At 35.6% G+C, this 16623-nt stretch overlaps 1 protein-coding gene and 1 non-coding gene across 2 annotated transcripts in view; one reads left to right on the top strand and one right to left on the bottom strand.

The window, feature by feature from the left end:
* Positions 1 to 1710: 1710 nt before the first annotated feature.
* Positions 1711 to 16623, bottom strand: part of knk (protein Skeletor knk) — a 37936-nt gene continuing 23023 nt past the window's right edge. The window contains exons 9-13 of the mRNA XM_069839646.1: positions 14234 to 14423; positions 13176 to 13276; positions 7833 to 8087; positions 4296 to 4403; positions 1711 to 1939 (exon numbers count right to left, since the gene is read on the bottom strand). Coding sequence (XP_069695747.1) covers positions 1728 to 1939; positions 4296 to 4403; positions 7833 to 8087; positions 13176 to 13276; positions 14234 to 14423 — 866 coding nt within the window. The 3' untranslated portion in view covers positions 1711 to 1727. The remainder of the gene's footprint in view (positions 1940 to 4295; positions 4404 to 7832; positions 8088 to 13175; positions 13277 to 14233; positions 14424 to 16623) is intronic.
* TRNAY-AUA (transfer RNA tyrosine (anticodon AUA)) lies at positions 6301 to 6377 on the top strand. The gene has a single exon. It is a non-coding gene; the product is annotated as a tRNA-Tyr (tRNA).

The raw sequence follows: 16623 nt of genomic DNA, 5'->3' as shown, positions 1-16623 counted from the left end.
TAAGTGTCCCAATATTTTTGATCAGGTAGTTTATAACACGAAGTTCAAGTCCAGACTGCCTGCTTAGCAGACAGCTGTCTTTGCAGATCCTACAACATTGCTTAATCTCACAAAAATACAACAAATTAATGCCTATACCCTACTTGGTGTAACTTGTCTCAGAGGCAATAAAACGGAAGACTCAGAGAATGGGTGGAGATTGGGAAAGCTGGTTTAGTGAAGGGTTGAAAACACAAGTGGTCCCTTTTAAATGGTCGGTTCCTTTTTGTGTATGGTGCAGTCTTCCCTTCCCTTTAGTATTCTGAATGTTGTGGCCAGTGACGGAACTTTGGCAGTGTATGTTGCCGAGTTGATTTTTCGAAATATTTCTAAGTGTAGAGGATTGGTATATCATTATTTTTAATTTAATTATATTATATTTTGTGATTTTGATTTCGATGTTACTAGCTGTGTAGGCAAGCAAGCCAAGCCATTACAGTCTGATGCTAGGGAAATGTATGTAAAGCCCATACATTCTTTGAAGAAGAATTTGATACATTGTAGAATGGAAGAAAACCAATATCATTAGCAAATGTGCTGGAAAGAATGGCGTTTGCGACTGATGTGTCAAGGAGAACAGTTTATCGTATTTTAAATGAGGCAAAATTAGCAGAAGTGGAAATACTCTGTCAATCCTGGAAAAAGAGGCTTAACAGGTCACAACTTCAACGGTTATAGATTCGTTTACCGGCACTGCTGTTTGCCATACAATTTATAACTTATATAAATCGCTGTTCTTGCCAAGTCTCGATGATATGAGGAAGGCTCTGAAGAAAGCGGAATTATTTGATGGTAGCAAATGGGCTCTTTGTCAAATATAAAAAAATGTGCAATTTGGTTACATAAAAAATAACGTACCGAAACACAATATTCAATTCAAATGTAGTAAGACTATGGTATTGTTTACAGCTGCAGTGGAAAAGTGGTAGCAGAACGTTAGAAAAATGCTTGTGAACATGTTAAGAATATTGAGGGTTTTTATTGGAAGAAAGACGGTATCATAGATAATGTTATTATAAATTTAGAAAATCGGGCACAGATGAGTATGAGTGTGAAAATCTTTTTTCTACCGACACATTAACTCCAGTGAGTTCTGCCACTGTACGGATGGATGGTGTGACTCCCCTTTTGTCTTCACCATAACCATAGAGAGGGTGAGTACTATTTCTCTTTCTCTTCAGGCAGGAATTTACTCAGGCATCCCCATCTAGGAGTAATGTGCTGAAACTGTAGTTCTTTTTATCGCCACTATGCACTATGGGAGGCAAACTACATATTACTGCATGATGATGATGATGATGATGATGATGATGATGATGATGATGATGATTAATGAATCAATGGTTGAATGCTTGTAGGTAAAATGGGAGCATCCTGTCAAAACCTATCACTGCAACATCATCTTTATTCATAAATTTCACTTATACCCACCAGAATTCGAACCCAGGTTACTACATGAAAAGCCAATACTCTAGCTGACTATCACTTATGTAATCCCACCATTCTGTCTATCAGTCAAGTAGCCAACCTGCCTACCTACCTTTTGATTGTTTTGTTTGTATTTGCCACACAATCTGTTTTAAAACACAATCTTGCACTTCACATTATTTCATAACATATTCTGAACGAACTCAAGGCAGGTTTTAGCATTACAATGAAGAACTTTCACCATTTAGCTATAATATTATTTATTGTATCAAAAAATATGCTACAAGAATTGCAGCAAAGCACGAGAATATCACAGCAAGTGCAGACGGTTCAGTGGAATGGGAAGCTCTGTCCCTTGTGTAGCTATCAACGATATGGATCTTCCATCCCATATTTGCATGCGTGTAGCTGTTGTAGTAAACCACATCTGGCCACGTTGTATTTGGAGTTACTTCCAAAATAGCAGGTTCACCTGCAAAAGAAATGAAAATCAGTGTCCTTCTTGGTGTAGAATAGAATTTTGTTTTTGACGAATATTGACATCTTGTCCCAAGGAATCTGAATGTTTATGATTGTTCTCTTAGAATAGTAATATACATTGTTCTGAATGATAATTTAGTTTTCAACTTCACAAGTTTCTTTTGTAATAGTTTTATTAACCCTTTGCGGTCGGATTTAAATACCGGTACCACAGTCAGTCTGCGCGAGAAGTGTGTCGGATGCTGCCCGCCGTGGGACTGCAACGCGGATATTGCAGTGGCGGATGTCACCTGACATGGGACACGGATTTAAATATCGCAGTCACTTTGCACGAGAAATGTGTCGGATGCTGCCTGCCGTGGGACTGCAACGCGGATATTGCAGTGGCGGATGTCACCCGACATGGGACACGGATTTAAATATCGCAGTCACTTTGCGCGAGAAATATGTCGGATGCTGCCTGCCGTGGGACTGCAACGCGTATATTGCAGTGGCGGATGTCACCCGACATGGGACACGGATTTAAATATCGCAGTCACTTTGCAAGAGAAATGTGTCGGATGCTGCCTGCCGTGGGACTGCAACGCGGATATTGCAGTGGCGGATGTCACCCGACATGGGACATGGATTTAAATATCGCAGTCACTTTGTAAGAGAAATGTGTCGGATGCTGCCTGCCGTGGGACTGCAACGCGGATGGATTTAAATATCGCAGTCACTTTGCGCGAGAAATGTGTCGGATGCTGCCTGCCGTGGGACTGCAACGCGGATATTGCAGTGGCGGATGACACCCGACATGGGACATGGATTTAAATATCGCAGTCACTTTGCGCGAGAAATGTGTCGGATGCTGCCTGCCGTGGGACTGCAACGCGGATATTGCAGTGGCGGATGTCACCCGACATGGGACATGGATTTAAATATCATTCCTTACAAATAATCACTACATACTTCGTGTATAACAGTATATGTTTACTATGTTTAGGCCTGTTATATGTATGCTATTATTTTTCCTGTACTTAATTTCCCTTTTATGTTCATTCCCCACATTTCTCTATTGTGGTGTTTTCTTTTTTCTTTTTTTCACTCTGTGTGTTTGTTATGCTTTGTCACTGAGGCAGTCCCGTTATTGGGAAAGCTGAAAGAGTGTATTTCTTATTATTGTTACACAACTACGTCATAGTTTTGTCATTACTTCATTCCGAAAGGTAATAGAATATCTGAGGTTCTCTATTGCATCCAGTAGAGCGCTCTAGTGTGCCATGTTAAGTATTGATAGTATAACTGGCTCTGATCGATTACCACACTATATTTTGATCGAAGAGTACAAGCTACAGCAATATTATTCTAATTATTCTGTTCTCTTTTGTTCTTCTGTGGTTATAAGGCAACCATCATCATAAAATGCCAGTCGATACGAACAGCTGTTAGAGGGGCGGCCATTTTTTCTCTATATACAATGCTTAAACAAGGTGTTTCGTGTATATAACTACTGCAAAGCAATTCCCATTGTATAGTTACAGACTGTTCATAGGTCCATTGCTTATGCAAGGTTTATTAGTAACATTTTCTGTCCCAACTCTGCATAAGTCTCGTATAAAAACTATACACAGTTTATTAGTAAGACCGATAAAGTATATAATGATCACTACAACTCTGTCATTTCTTCAAATTGATAGTTTAGCAGGCATTGTCAACCTAGTGCTCGCGAGCACCATGTTGCTCTTTTAATAACATTTGGTGCTCTTGTCATGCAAGTAAAAAGTCCTCACGAGCACGAACTCTCCTGATGTCCATTTTTCAATTCAAACTTTGTTGTATCAGCCAGAACAAATGGCATTCTCATTTATCCATTATAATATGTTAGAGACCTGTTAGGCCTTCTCATATTTCATGGTCAGTGACGCCTTTTAATTTAGTGTGAACTAAATGAGAAAAATCAATATTATTCAAGAGAATATATAACCAATCTTGTTCTTATCAAACATAACAGCTGGAAATTTAATTAAACTGAATGAATATTTATATCGGAGGAACTGTCGATTCTTCTGGAACATACTCTTTTCCCATGAGGTTTTCTCATCATCATTAGCTATGTAACATCAGTAAAACCTAAATAACAAATTGAAACAGTTAAATAGTGCCGGTAATTAGTAAATTAGATGATAATTATAATTTGGAATTTATTGTTATATTTCCTTCAAAATTATGTAAAGGAAATAAAATATAATAATTAATGACAACATTTCAGTGTGTCAGTTAATGACTGTACTCCAAAATCCATTCTATATCGTTTCTACTGCTGGAGATACCAACTTGTGTCAGAAACACTCTTGTTGACAACTTACCTTCATCACATGAAAATACAAGGGAACGATTGAACTTTTTGAATGTTGGAAAGTCATCATCCAATCTTCTATCTCTACCATTATGACGAGCAATGCACAAAGGTCCAGCTAGAAAAGAATAAAACACCTTTAAATATCATCATTTGCTCTAATAGAGACTACATAGTTCATTGTAATATATATTACAACAAATAGTCGTTGTTTTTGCATTAACTCCTATGTGACATATTTATTGATTTTCAGATTTTTGCTCTGTTAAATAACTTAAATAGTGATACAGCAAATAATAAAATCTCCTATATGTAATTACATTTCTTTGTTTCGAAAATGTAAGAATTCACAATCTCATACGTACCACTGCCATAGAATGAATAAATGTGTTTTTTCTTGTTACTGAAAAATGTTATATTTTGCACATAGGAGTTATTGCAGAAACAACGACGATATGTAATAGTGCAAAGAATTTTGCGAAGAAGATTGAGAAAAAGAACAGTGAACAGTGTAAAAATTAATGTTGGAGAAATTGGAGGTGGATAATAATCAGTTATTTAACGATTTCACATCAATTTTGTGATAACATAGTGCCATCTGCTCCACATTTTTCTGTCTAGCATTATTTTCTCACTTTTTAGCATTGTACATTTAAATTTCAGATATTGGGATGCCAGTTGTCCTCTAGCATACCGTTTTAAGAGTCACTCTTGCTTTGACATGTTGATAGACTGTTCATTTCTGCAGTCTGGTTATAACTTCGAAATATACACTAGTCAGTATTATCAGTATTGTCCAATTTAAATAATTTTTTAATCTGGGTATGCAATGATTATTTTTTAAACTTAGTAACACTATGGTTAGTGTGTCTTTTTGTTTAAAAAAGTGCCAGTTTCTAACTTTATATAGTATCAGATCAGTTATGTTGGTTGATGTTGATTGTTTGAATCATCAGACATCACTTTGTAATATTGCATGTTTAAGGTGAGTTCTTTTTAAATATTGTCGAAGGATAAGGATATCATGGTACATGCTAGGAATAGCAAAACATACAAATTCAATAAGAAAACTCTTTTGTAAACAATAATTCAAGGTATGTAGTAGTTTAAATTAAAAAAATATATATATTAAAAGATATTAAATCCAGACATTTGAGATGGGCAGGGCATGTAGCACGTGTGGGCGAATCCAGAAATGCATATAGAGTGTTAATTGGGAGACCGGAGGGTAAAAGACCTTTGGAGAGGCCGAGACGTAGATGGGAGGATAATATTAAAATGGATCTGAGGGAGTGGGATATGATGATAGAGACTGGATTGATCTTGCACAGGATAGGGACCGATGGCGGGCTTATGTGAGGGTGGCAATGAACCTGTGGGTCCCTTAAAAGCCATTTGTAACAAGAACGAGGAAGAAATGTGTCCCTCAGAATTTGTCAGTATCCCTCTTTTTTCATCTTTGCAGTTGGCCACTCTATGAAAGAAAGAAAGGGAAGTTTTTATTCCCCACCACCCTCTTTAGTTAAATAATCCTATAATATATTTGAATTAATGCATAATTATCACCATTTAATACGAGAAAAATTCGTTCTGGCACCAGGAATCGAACCCGGGACCTCTCAGCTCTACGTGCTGAGTGCTCTTTCCAACTGAGCTATGCCGGGACACGATCCACGGTGCCGGCCGAACTCCTCTCGTAATGTTTTACGGCCTTACTACCTGCACTTTAGACTATGTAAGTCATACATGCAGGAGCGCATATTTAAATGACTTTTATGGCCATATTCAACATCAGTTTGTGACAACTGCTAACAGTTAATACATCACATATGAATGAGAATGAAAATGAATATGTGATGTATTAACTGTTAGCAGTTATCACAAACTGATGTTGAATATGGCCATAAAAGTAATTTAAATATGCGCTCCTGCATGTATGACTTACATTGTCTAAAGTGCAGGTAGTAAGGCCGTAAAACATTACGAGAGGAGTTCGGCCAGGACCGTGGATCGTGTCCCGGCATAGCTCAGTTGGAAAGAGCACTCAGCGCATAGAGCTGAGAGGTCCCGGGTTCGATTCCCGGTGCCGGAATGAATTATTGTCGTATTAAGTGGTGATAATACACATTGGCTACTTCATAGTAGTCGTGTAATATTCAGTGAGGTAGGCGAGACCTCATATATAATGAATATGTGATGTAATGCATAATTGGTATATGTGAAAAGTAAGCAGCTTGAAATGTAACTCGGCTTATTATGGTAATTACCAAATTGTTATAATATTTGTATAATTGTAGAATATTTCTACAGTTTTCCTCTATTTTTTATTTTTCTAAAGTACCTGTGGCATAATGCAAGAACTTCAAATAGAACCCATTATGCAGTTCATCGGCAAATATCAACTTCAGTGGAAGGGTCATCTCGAATGAATGGATCGATGCAGAATTCCAAAAGCACTGTTTCATTACCATCCACATGGCAAAAGATCTCTAAGTCGTCCGAAGAAGAGATGGACTGAAAATTCTAGTTTGAGACCATAACAGGCCACCCGGCCTAATACTTGTTAGGAAGACGACGACGACTAAAGTACCTGTGGCATTACATATACTAGAATAGCTGAATTAACATCTTACTGTGGTTTCCATTATTAATAGTCATTACAGATGACTGAAGTTTATTTCAACTTGCAACACTATATTAAAATAAGTTGAATAATTTAAGATGGCCACTTGGTGACAGCAAGTGCACTAGTCTATCGATCTGGAGCTCTGTTTGGGCTGAGTACATGGTTGGACTTTTTCGGATATTTTCTTCAATTGTAAGGCGAATATCAGGTAATCACATGACGAATCCTTGGCCTCTTCTCGTCAAATACAATTTCGCTGTTACCAATTATTCCATCAATGCTAAATTCCAGTACCTAGTAGTTAATACAGCGTCCCTAAAGAACTGACAAAATTAAAAATGTTATACCGGGTGTTTCAGACCACCCATATCAGCCTTTTTTTCTCGAAAACTATGTGTTACTGGTTGTTCATAAAACAATTTTGGTAACCAAAACCTATGTAAAGAATCAATTGGTGGTAGTTCCATTTCCCATAACAAACCGGAAGTAGGGGTAACTGTGGTCAACTTCGAAATTTCAAATGAGAACATTGAAGGTACCATTGGAAACTACTTTTAAAAAGAAACAACTTTTATTGTTTACTCACAAAGCAAAAGAAACGGTATCTTTTCAGAAATGCTGTATGTTGTTTATGTAAGTACACTTTTCATAGTAAGTGTTCAAAATGTATGCCACCCTATCAAAAGCCCTATGCTCTTCTAAAGAGTAAAAGGACATAAATCATGTAATCAAGTCACAACATTCATTGAGGATATAGTAAGACTACAATATTGAGGATATATCGAGACAGATTTACAATGAATATTAGTCAAATTTTATGCACATTCGCATGCAGTGATTCCAGGCTCTGATTAATTATCTTCATCAAGATTGAATAATTTCTCTAACTAAAATCCTCGTTAAATCATGAATCAACAGTACCTGCTGTAGGACGAGGCTGTCCTCTTCTTGTGAATTCCACTCCTGCCAACACTCTCACTTTTTTCTGGGCTTCTTCACTGAGTCTCTCAAATCCGCCGTGGGGTTCATCAGTTACAATGAAAGGGTGGTAAGTCTCAGCACTATGTGGATTGTTACCTCCATGAACTTTGAAGGCATATGTTAAACCTCGTCGCAGCCACAGTTCAGGTATCAGATAGCCATTAATATACCATGCCAGTCCAGTTGAAGTCATGCCTGTGGATTATCAATGAGTTATGAAATATTTCAATACAAATCAGTGATATCTGAAACATTGTCCAACACATGCAGTGGTGGCACAATAGTTGCTGCAACCCCTCCAGTTTGGAAGAATCTGGTTAGTAAAGACTCTGATTTAATTCCTCCCCCCCCTCCCATTCTCTGTGTTCTGACGTCAGGGTTGCATTTACGTATATAGGAACGGTCGCACGTCACTACTTTTGCTGCGCAACTTTTGTACTGCAGCTGCAAAAGTAGCACGCTGCATGCTACTTTTCGTGCAGTGCAACCCGAACACTGCAAAAGTTGCAACTGGAGGTTGCGACTCTGTTTACACACAAGGCGCTACTTTTGCAGCCACAGTCTAGCTGCAGGTTTCCATCTCCGTGTTGACTTTTCAATATATATTTTGTGGTTATATTCGCATTATTATGAAACTCGTGTGATAGCTTTCTTATGTATTATTTGCTTTTTCTGTCCTAACTAATATTCAGAAATTGGCATTATTTTTACTATAAAGCTATTAAAAACGCCTATATACTTAAATGATAACCAACAGCATATTAACGTAATCAATGTTGGCAACCCTCCTGTTTGAAACTATGCTATGGAAAATTAAAAAAATGAATTATGTCATCAGCAAATATACTCAGACTATGGTGTACATTTAATAACTGTTGCAAATAATTTATTTCCATCATATCTAACATTAAAATATACCCAAACAGTAAAAGTATCATTGGCACATTTGGGTGGCAACACTGGTCGCAACCACAGCAAAAGTTTCAACAAAACCGATATCAAACATGCTGCAGCTGGAACCCTGAGAACCCTGTTCACACGTTACTACTTATAAGCTGTGCGCAGCATGAAAAAGTAGCGGACAACAGGTTCGGCAGCCGCCACTTTTCGGGTTGCATCGTTGTTCACACGTCGCAGTACGAGAGTTGCACAGTTTTCTGTATTGCAGCGCTGCAAAAGTAGCGAGTTGACCGTACCTTATGGAGGTCTAAAGTAGCATGTACGTAGGAGACTTCAGAAACCATAAATGTCACAGTTCATCTGAAGAAATGTAAAACTTAAGCAACTGTTTGATTTTACACAAATGTAATAACAAAGTGAAAGAAATAGGCTGCATAGAGACAATAAAAACGCTAACTATATACAAACTTTTCTAGCTTTCTTTACAGTAAACACGTCAATAATGTCTTAAAGTCCATTTCACTTTTCATGTTAAGTACCAGTAAGGAAAGGTATGTTAGATGATTTTGGTTCATGGTTGTATGGAGCTGATTTTTTATTAATTTCATTTTTGAAAATAACCTTTCTGTATTACAGTTTGACACCATGACTATTAAATACATTCTTAAAAGTATTTCAATGTTGGAAAATATTGCTATAAACTTGTGTTCATTGAGGATTTCATAGAAGAACATTTTCTTCAAAAGACAGTCTTTGTAGTTTTCTTTCATGTTTGGAGGTATCACTAGTGCTTCAAACTGTTTTAGTTTATTCTCCAAGGACAGTTCGAGATCATCTTATCCTTGTATTCAGTGACAAGATTGGTAGCTGTAGGATAATATCACTGATGGATGTAAAACATGGAGCTGGCTCAGAAATGTAAACTGTTTTATGACAGTATCATAAGCAGATAGTCTGTCAAACAAAGATGATGAAAGTTTATAATTTACAAATATGAAAATTTCTTCCCGAAACAGCTCCCTTTGTGATAACTGGGTTTCTGGAGCTTTGCCATATTCTAGAGGATTAAGCCTAACATTTTTCATTTGCTGGCATGTATGTTCTTGAGCATAGTCTTTTTTGGCTAATTTCCTGAGCCTTTTCCTCATACTCTTCAAATAAATCTGTCTTAGATTTTACAAACGATTTAAGAGATTTAAACTGCTGGTACTGCAGAATGAAAAAAACAATTTTGGATCTTGAACCTTTTGTCTGTGGCATTGAACCTTTGTAATGTCATTCCATAACATACAGTGTGTTCCGAAATGATTACCCTGATTTTAGACTGTTATTGCTTTCCACTGATGTCACTGATTTCTAATTTTCCTTTGTAAGTGAGATGATGCACTCTTAAAGTTTTGGTGGCTATGTGCTTCAGTTCCCAATTCTGCTGCTAGAATCACTGTAGCTGTGGAATATGTGACATGGCTTTGCTATAGGAAAAGGCACAGTGTGTACTGTAGAAATTTCACGAAATGATCTCTGTGAGGGAAGTATAGTTACATTCCAGGAGAAGATCCGAGTAAGGAATGCGAGTTTTTCCCCCACTCTTATAACCAACCTCCAACACAGGATCAGCCGGCCAATGATACCACCACCATACACCTGCTCCTTCAGAAGTGCTGAGTTACTAGCTTACCGTCTCCTCTTACCCCGCAAGAACATTTCCATGGTTTTATTTTAACAGTATCGCATAATTCCATGGTTTTATTTTAATAGTATCGCACATTTCCATGATTTTATTTTAATAGTATCGCATATTTCCATGACTTTATTTTAATAGTGCCACACTCTTCCATGGTTTTATTTTAATAGTATCGTATACTTCCATAGTTTTATTTTAATACTATTGCACACTTCCATGGTTTTGTACTATCGCACATTTTCGTGGTTTTATTTTAACAGTATTGCACATATCCATGGTTTATTTTAACAGTACCGCACATTTGCATGGTTTTATTTTAACAGTATTGCAGATATCCATGCTTTTATTTTAACAGTACCGCACACTTCCATGGTTTTATTTTAATAGTACCGCACATTTCCATGGTTTTACTTTATTAGTATCGCACATTTCCATGGTTTTATTTTAACAGTATTGCACATATCCATGCTTTTATTTTAACAACACTGTACCGCACATTTCCATGCTTTTATTTTAATAGTACCGCACATTTCCATGGTTTTGTTTTAATGGTACCGCACGTTTCCATGGTTTTATTTTAACAGTATTGCACATATCCATGCTTTTATTTTAACAATCCTGTACCGCACATTTCCATGCTTTTATTTTAATAGTACCGCACATTTCCATGGTTTTATTTTAATAGTACCGCACATTTCCATGGTTTTGCTTTAATGGTACCATACGTTTCCACGGTTTTATTTTAACAGTATTGCACATATCCATGCTTTTATTTTAATAGTACCGCACATTTCCATGGTTTTGCTTTAATGGTACCGCACGTTTCCACAGTTTTATTGTAACAGTATTGCTCATTTCCATGCTTTTATTTTAATAGTACCGCACATTTCCATGGTTTTGCTTTAATGGTACCGTACGTTTTCACGGTTTTATTTTAACAGTATTGCACATATCCATGCTTTTATTTTAATAGTACCGCACATTTCCATGGTTTTGTTTTAATGGTACCGCACATTTCCATGGTTTTATTTTAACAGTATTGCACATATCCATGCTTTTATTTTAATAGTACCGCACATTTCCATGGTTTTGCTTTAATGGTACCGCACGTTTCCACGGTTTTATTTTAACAGTATTGCACATATCCATGCTTTTATTTTAATAGTACCACACATTTCCATGGTTTTGCTTTAATGGTACCGCACGTTTCCACAGTTTTATTTTAACAGTATTGCACATATCCATGCTTTTATTTTAATAGTACCGCACATTTCCATGATTTTGCTTTAATGGTACTGCACGTTTCCACGGTTTTATTGTAACAGTATTGCACATATCCATGCTTTTATTTTAATAGTACCGCACATTTCCATGGTTTTGCTTTAATGGTACCGCACGTTTCCACGGTTTTATTTTAACAGTATTGCACATATCCATGCTTTTATTTTAATAGTACCGCACATTTCCATGGTTTTGTTTTAATGGTACCGCACGTTTCCATGATTTTATTTTAACAGTATTGCACATATCCATGCTTTTATTTTAATAGTACCGCACATTTCCATGGTTTTGTTTTAATGGTACCGCACGTTTCCATGGTTTTATTTTAACAGTATTGCACATATCCATGCTTTTATTTTAATAGTACCGCACATTTCCATGCTTTTATTTTAATAGTACCGCACATTTCCATGGTTTTGTTTTAATGGTACGGCACATTTCCATGCTTTTATTTTAATAGTACCGCACATTTTCATGGTTTTGTTTTAACAGTATTGCACATATCCATGCTTTTATTTTAACAATACTGTACCGCACATTTCCATGCTTTTATTTTAATAGTACCGCACATTTCCATGGTTTTATTTTAATGGTACCGCACGTTTCCATGGTTTTATTTTAACAGTACCGCACATTTCCATGGTTTTATTTTAACAGTATCGCACATTTCCATGCTTTTATTTTAACAGTACCGCATATTTCCATGGTTTTATTTTAACAGTATTTCACATATCCATGCTTTTATTTTAACAGTACCGCACATTTCCATCGTTTTATTTTAACAGTATTTCACATATCCATGCTTTTATTTTAACAGTACCGCATATTTCCATGGTTTTATTTTAACAGTATTTCACATATCCATGCTTTTATTTTAACAGTACCGCACATTTCCATCGTTTTATTTTAACAGTATCGCACATTTCCGTACTTTTCCATGGTTTTATTTTAACAGTATTGCACATTTCCATGGTTTTATTTTAATAGTACCGCACATTTCCTTGGATTTATTTGAATAGTTTCGCACATTTCCATGGTTTTATTTTAATAGTACCGCACATTTCCTTAGATTTATTTGAATAGTTTCGCACATTTTCATGGTTTTATTTTAACAGTATTGCACATTTCCATGATTTTATTTTAATAGTACCGCATATTCCCATTATTCTATTTTAATAGTGACGCGCAATTTCAATGATTTCATATTAATATTATCGCACATTTCCATGGCTTTATTTTAATAGTTTCGTACATTCCCATGGATCTGAATATAATTTTTAAAAGCCAGGAAGCAGATGGAAATCTGTGGAATAAATTATAGATTTATACCTAATGTAGGAAGTATTTCAGCAAATAGATTTATTGATTTAATTATTTGAAATATAAACGAATCGAATGTTCGAGAAAGGAAAGCAAACCTGTAATGCCTTGATAACCCCTTTTTCCTCCAGAAGGTCCTAATGTCGCTGCAAATGTACGGATTGTTCGGTCAAAGATCTCACTTTTTTCCCAGGGTTCTCTGAAATGAAACAAAAAGTGAACATAGTATTTTATTTTGACTTTAGTTATCAGGTCATGCTTTAAAAATCTGCAATATCGACACTAAATGTACCTAATGTAAATGAATGTATACTTCCATTCTTTAGGACCATGGATATAGACTATGATATTACGTAAACTTCTTATTGACATTAACTGATTACTTTTTAATTCAATTTATTACCAATCACGTGTACTAATTTGACAGAAAATAAGTATCTTATATCTAATATCAATTAAATTTGAGAAGCCTATAAATTTTCTGTCAGTGGATAAAGGTTGTATTTGAATTTGAAACATTTCTATAATTTATAGAAGTTAGAAATTAAGAGTTGTCATTTGCATTAACAAGTGAATTATCTCTTAGTACATTATTACTGCATATATTTTACAACTATAAATAACCAAAGAATGACTTCAAAATGTACAATCTCGCGAAAGAGTAACATACTTTATATTTTAGTGGAGTTTACAATTTTCTGAGTTCTTTCTTATCACACAGTTCATTTTTAACTAATTATATTTTACCAGACTGCAATAAAAAAGCTGGAAGATGATACTGTACTTTATAGAATTTAATATGAATGAATGAAATTTAAGTGAAATTATATGGCGAGTTTTGAAGAAGTAATATTTTGTGCTTACAGTTTAATGTGAAAATACACGAGAATTAAATTTAAATAAAATTATATATTCAGTTTTGACAAAGTAATTATTTTATGTTTGGATGAAGTGAATACTGATTCTTTTTTAATATACTTCATAATCGCATTATAAGATCTCATTTCAGCTTTTCAGTACTTTATATAGGCTACACATACCATACATTTGGAAAAGTAAAAAATTCACACACAAAATCCAAATTACTGTAGCTGCAGTTCTGCTACAATCATTTTTAGAAGGAAGCATTATCATAGTATTACAATATGGTTAATACCTGAAACTCTCTTGGGAACGTGTGAAGGCAAAGCAATTGCTTTCTTTCTCCTTACGGTTCAGTTCTAGTTTCACATTGCCTTTTGGATAGATGTCATGGAACATAGGTTCCTTATGGTGATTAAGTCGTCCAATAGCCCATACCACATAAGATGATCCTTCTGTTGGGTACTCTTTGTCGCCAGGATCAGCTGTCGTCACGAAAAATTGGTCAGGTTCATGTAATAAATACGATTGTGAAATGTGATGGTGAAAAAACGGACAGTAATCAGAGTTTGAAGTGAAGTTTACATGGAGAAGAAGAAATGCTTTAATTTTGTTTAGAACATTTACATGTATTTTCTCTAAAAGAATATAATAATAAATAAGGCCAGGACTAGCTTTCGTCAAAGATGATATTTTTCTTTATTCTCCTTCTCCATATAATTTCAACTTTTATGACTCATGAGACGGACTTGTACACTGGTGGACAAAAATCTATTTAAATTGGCCAGTAAACAACAGAAAACGGAGGAAAGAATCTTTAACAGTATTGTAAATGAAAATGGGACATAATTGTCTTGCACCTTATACATTACAGATAGTTCTTTACTGATGACAAGTGCATTGTAAGTCAAGTTAATCGAAAGTCACGTATAGTCACGTATAGTAAGTGTACAGTACTATAAATTTGATTTGCAGTATTTGTAAGCCAGACTCACAACTGCTGCCTGACTTATATTTAACAATCACAACCACCATTGGAAGCAATCTAAAGTGAAGTCTCTTTGGAGCCTTCGTTGTAAATGTTGTTGATGTTGTTTGCTAATGCTGAATTTCTGACAATGAAATCATTAATTCTCTCGCTCTCCAGTATTTTTCACTCAAGGATGCCAAGTTGATAGTGGCTGGGCAGTGTTGAAGATGATTTTGATCCATTTTCTCTTGAAGATCACATAAGGGGCAGATGGGTGAAGGAGATGTTCCAATCCTGTGGAGATGCTTGGCCAAGCAGTCGTGGCCCGTAAACAGTCCAAAAATTGCAACTGCATTCTTCCTTGGGTATCCAGGGACGTTTTGGGTTGAGACAGATTCCCACCTTTTACTTTTGGAAGTTTAGAGATGATGATTTGTTATAATTTTATGGTATTGTAAAGTAATTATTATTTTTGTTATATAATAGGATAATTGTGTAGCAGGATTTTAAATAGTACCACAGCCTTTTTTGGCAAGATAATTAGCAGCGTCGTTGCCAGTCAATCTGCAGTGTGCTGGTATCCATTGAAAAACTATTTTTTTCTTTAGATTATTGAGGTGAAATAGACATTTCCAGCACTCAAGAATTTGTTGACTTTTTTGTGTTACAGTGGATGTTATAGCTAAAATGGCTGCTTTTGAGTCAGAAAGAATTATTGCTTGCTGGAATTGAGCTATTCTGTATAGAAGATTTTGAAGTGTCGTACATATGGCCTTACTTCTCCATCAAAATTTGTAGTACCAAATCCAAGGGGTTTGTAAAAGGAGAACAGATGGCATGTAGCTCCAGCACCTGCTCCGATTTGATTTGTTAGCAAGGAGCCATCAGTAAAAATATGGAGCCATTGTTGTTCTGGAAATCTTGTATGGATTGTTTCTAAGGCTAATGATTTCAGTACGTCTTTCGGAGTGTCATCTTTTTTGACATCCTCCAGTAGATCTGTATAACGTTCAATATCTAGCATTTGTAATGGGTTTACTGTTTACTTTAAGATGTAGATTTTCTTTGTTAGTAGGGAGAGTTATCTGTTTTTTGATATCGTGAACTTTAGAGAGAAAACTTTCCTGTGTTTTGAGATTTGTTGTAAAATTTTTTGTCTGCCAGGTGTTGAAGGGGAGTCTGATTAACTTTTCATGCTGTATAACAGCAGTCTTTTCTAGTTCGTATTGAAAAGGTTGTTGGTTTGTTAGTATTTCCATAGCTGCTATTGGGGTAGATTTTACAGCCCCTGTGATTATTCTGAGCCTTTGGTTCTGGAAATATTGGATTGTGTTAAGGTTTGCTCTTATAAGAACTTCACCACAATATGTGAATAAAGGTTTTATATACACATTATATGTTGTATTTAATGTATCTCTTGAGCATCCCCATTTTTTCCCTGACAGCCTTTTCAATAGTGACAGGCGCCTTTCAGCTTTTTGTTTTATGTATTCTAAATGTGTTTTCCATGTAGGTATGTTTAGTTTCATTGTAAATGTGAATGGTCATTTAAATCGACTATACTCTTCAGTCCTATATCATTTGTAAGAAACCAGACACTAGGATGCATTAAAACTCTTTCTATTCATGTAAGAGAAGGATAAAAACTATTTTTTACATGTATACTTCGTAATTTAGATTTACATGTATGCTGTGATAAAAATACATATATTGGC

Source organism: Periplaneta americana, chromosome 11 (assembly GCF_040183065.1).
Source record: "Periplaneta americana isolate PAMFEO1 chromosome 11, P.americana_PAMFEO1_priV1, whole genome shotgun sequence".
NCBI classification, from domain to species: Eukaryota; Metazoa; Arthropoda; class Insecta; order Blattodea; family Blattidae; genus Periplaneta; species Periplaneta americana.
Note: the sequence above shows the minus strand (reverse complement) of the source record. Positions and strands in the feature narration are given on the sequence as shown.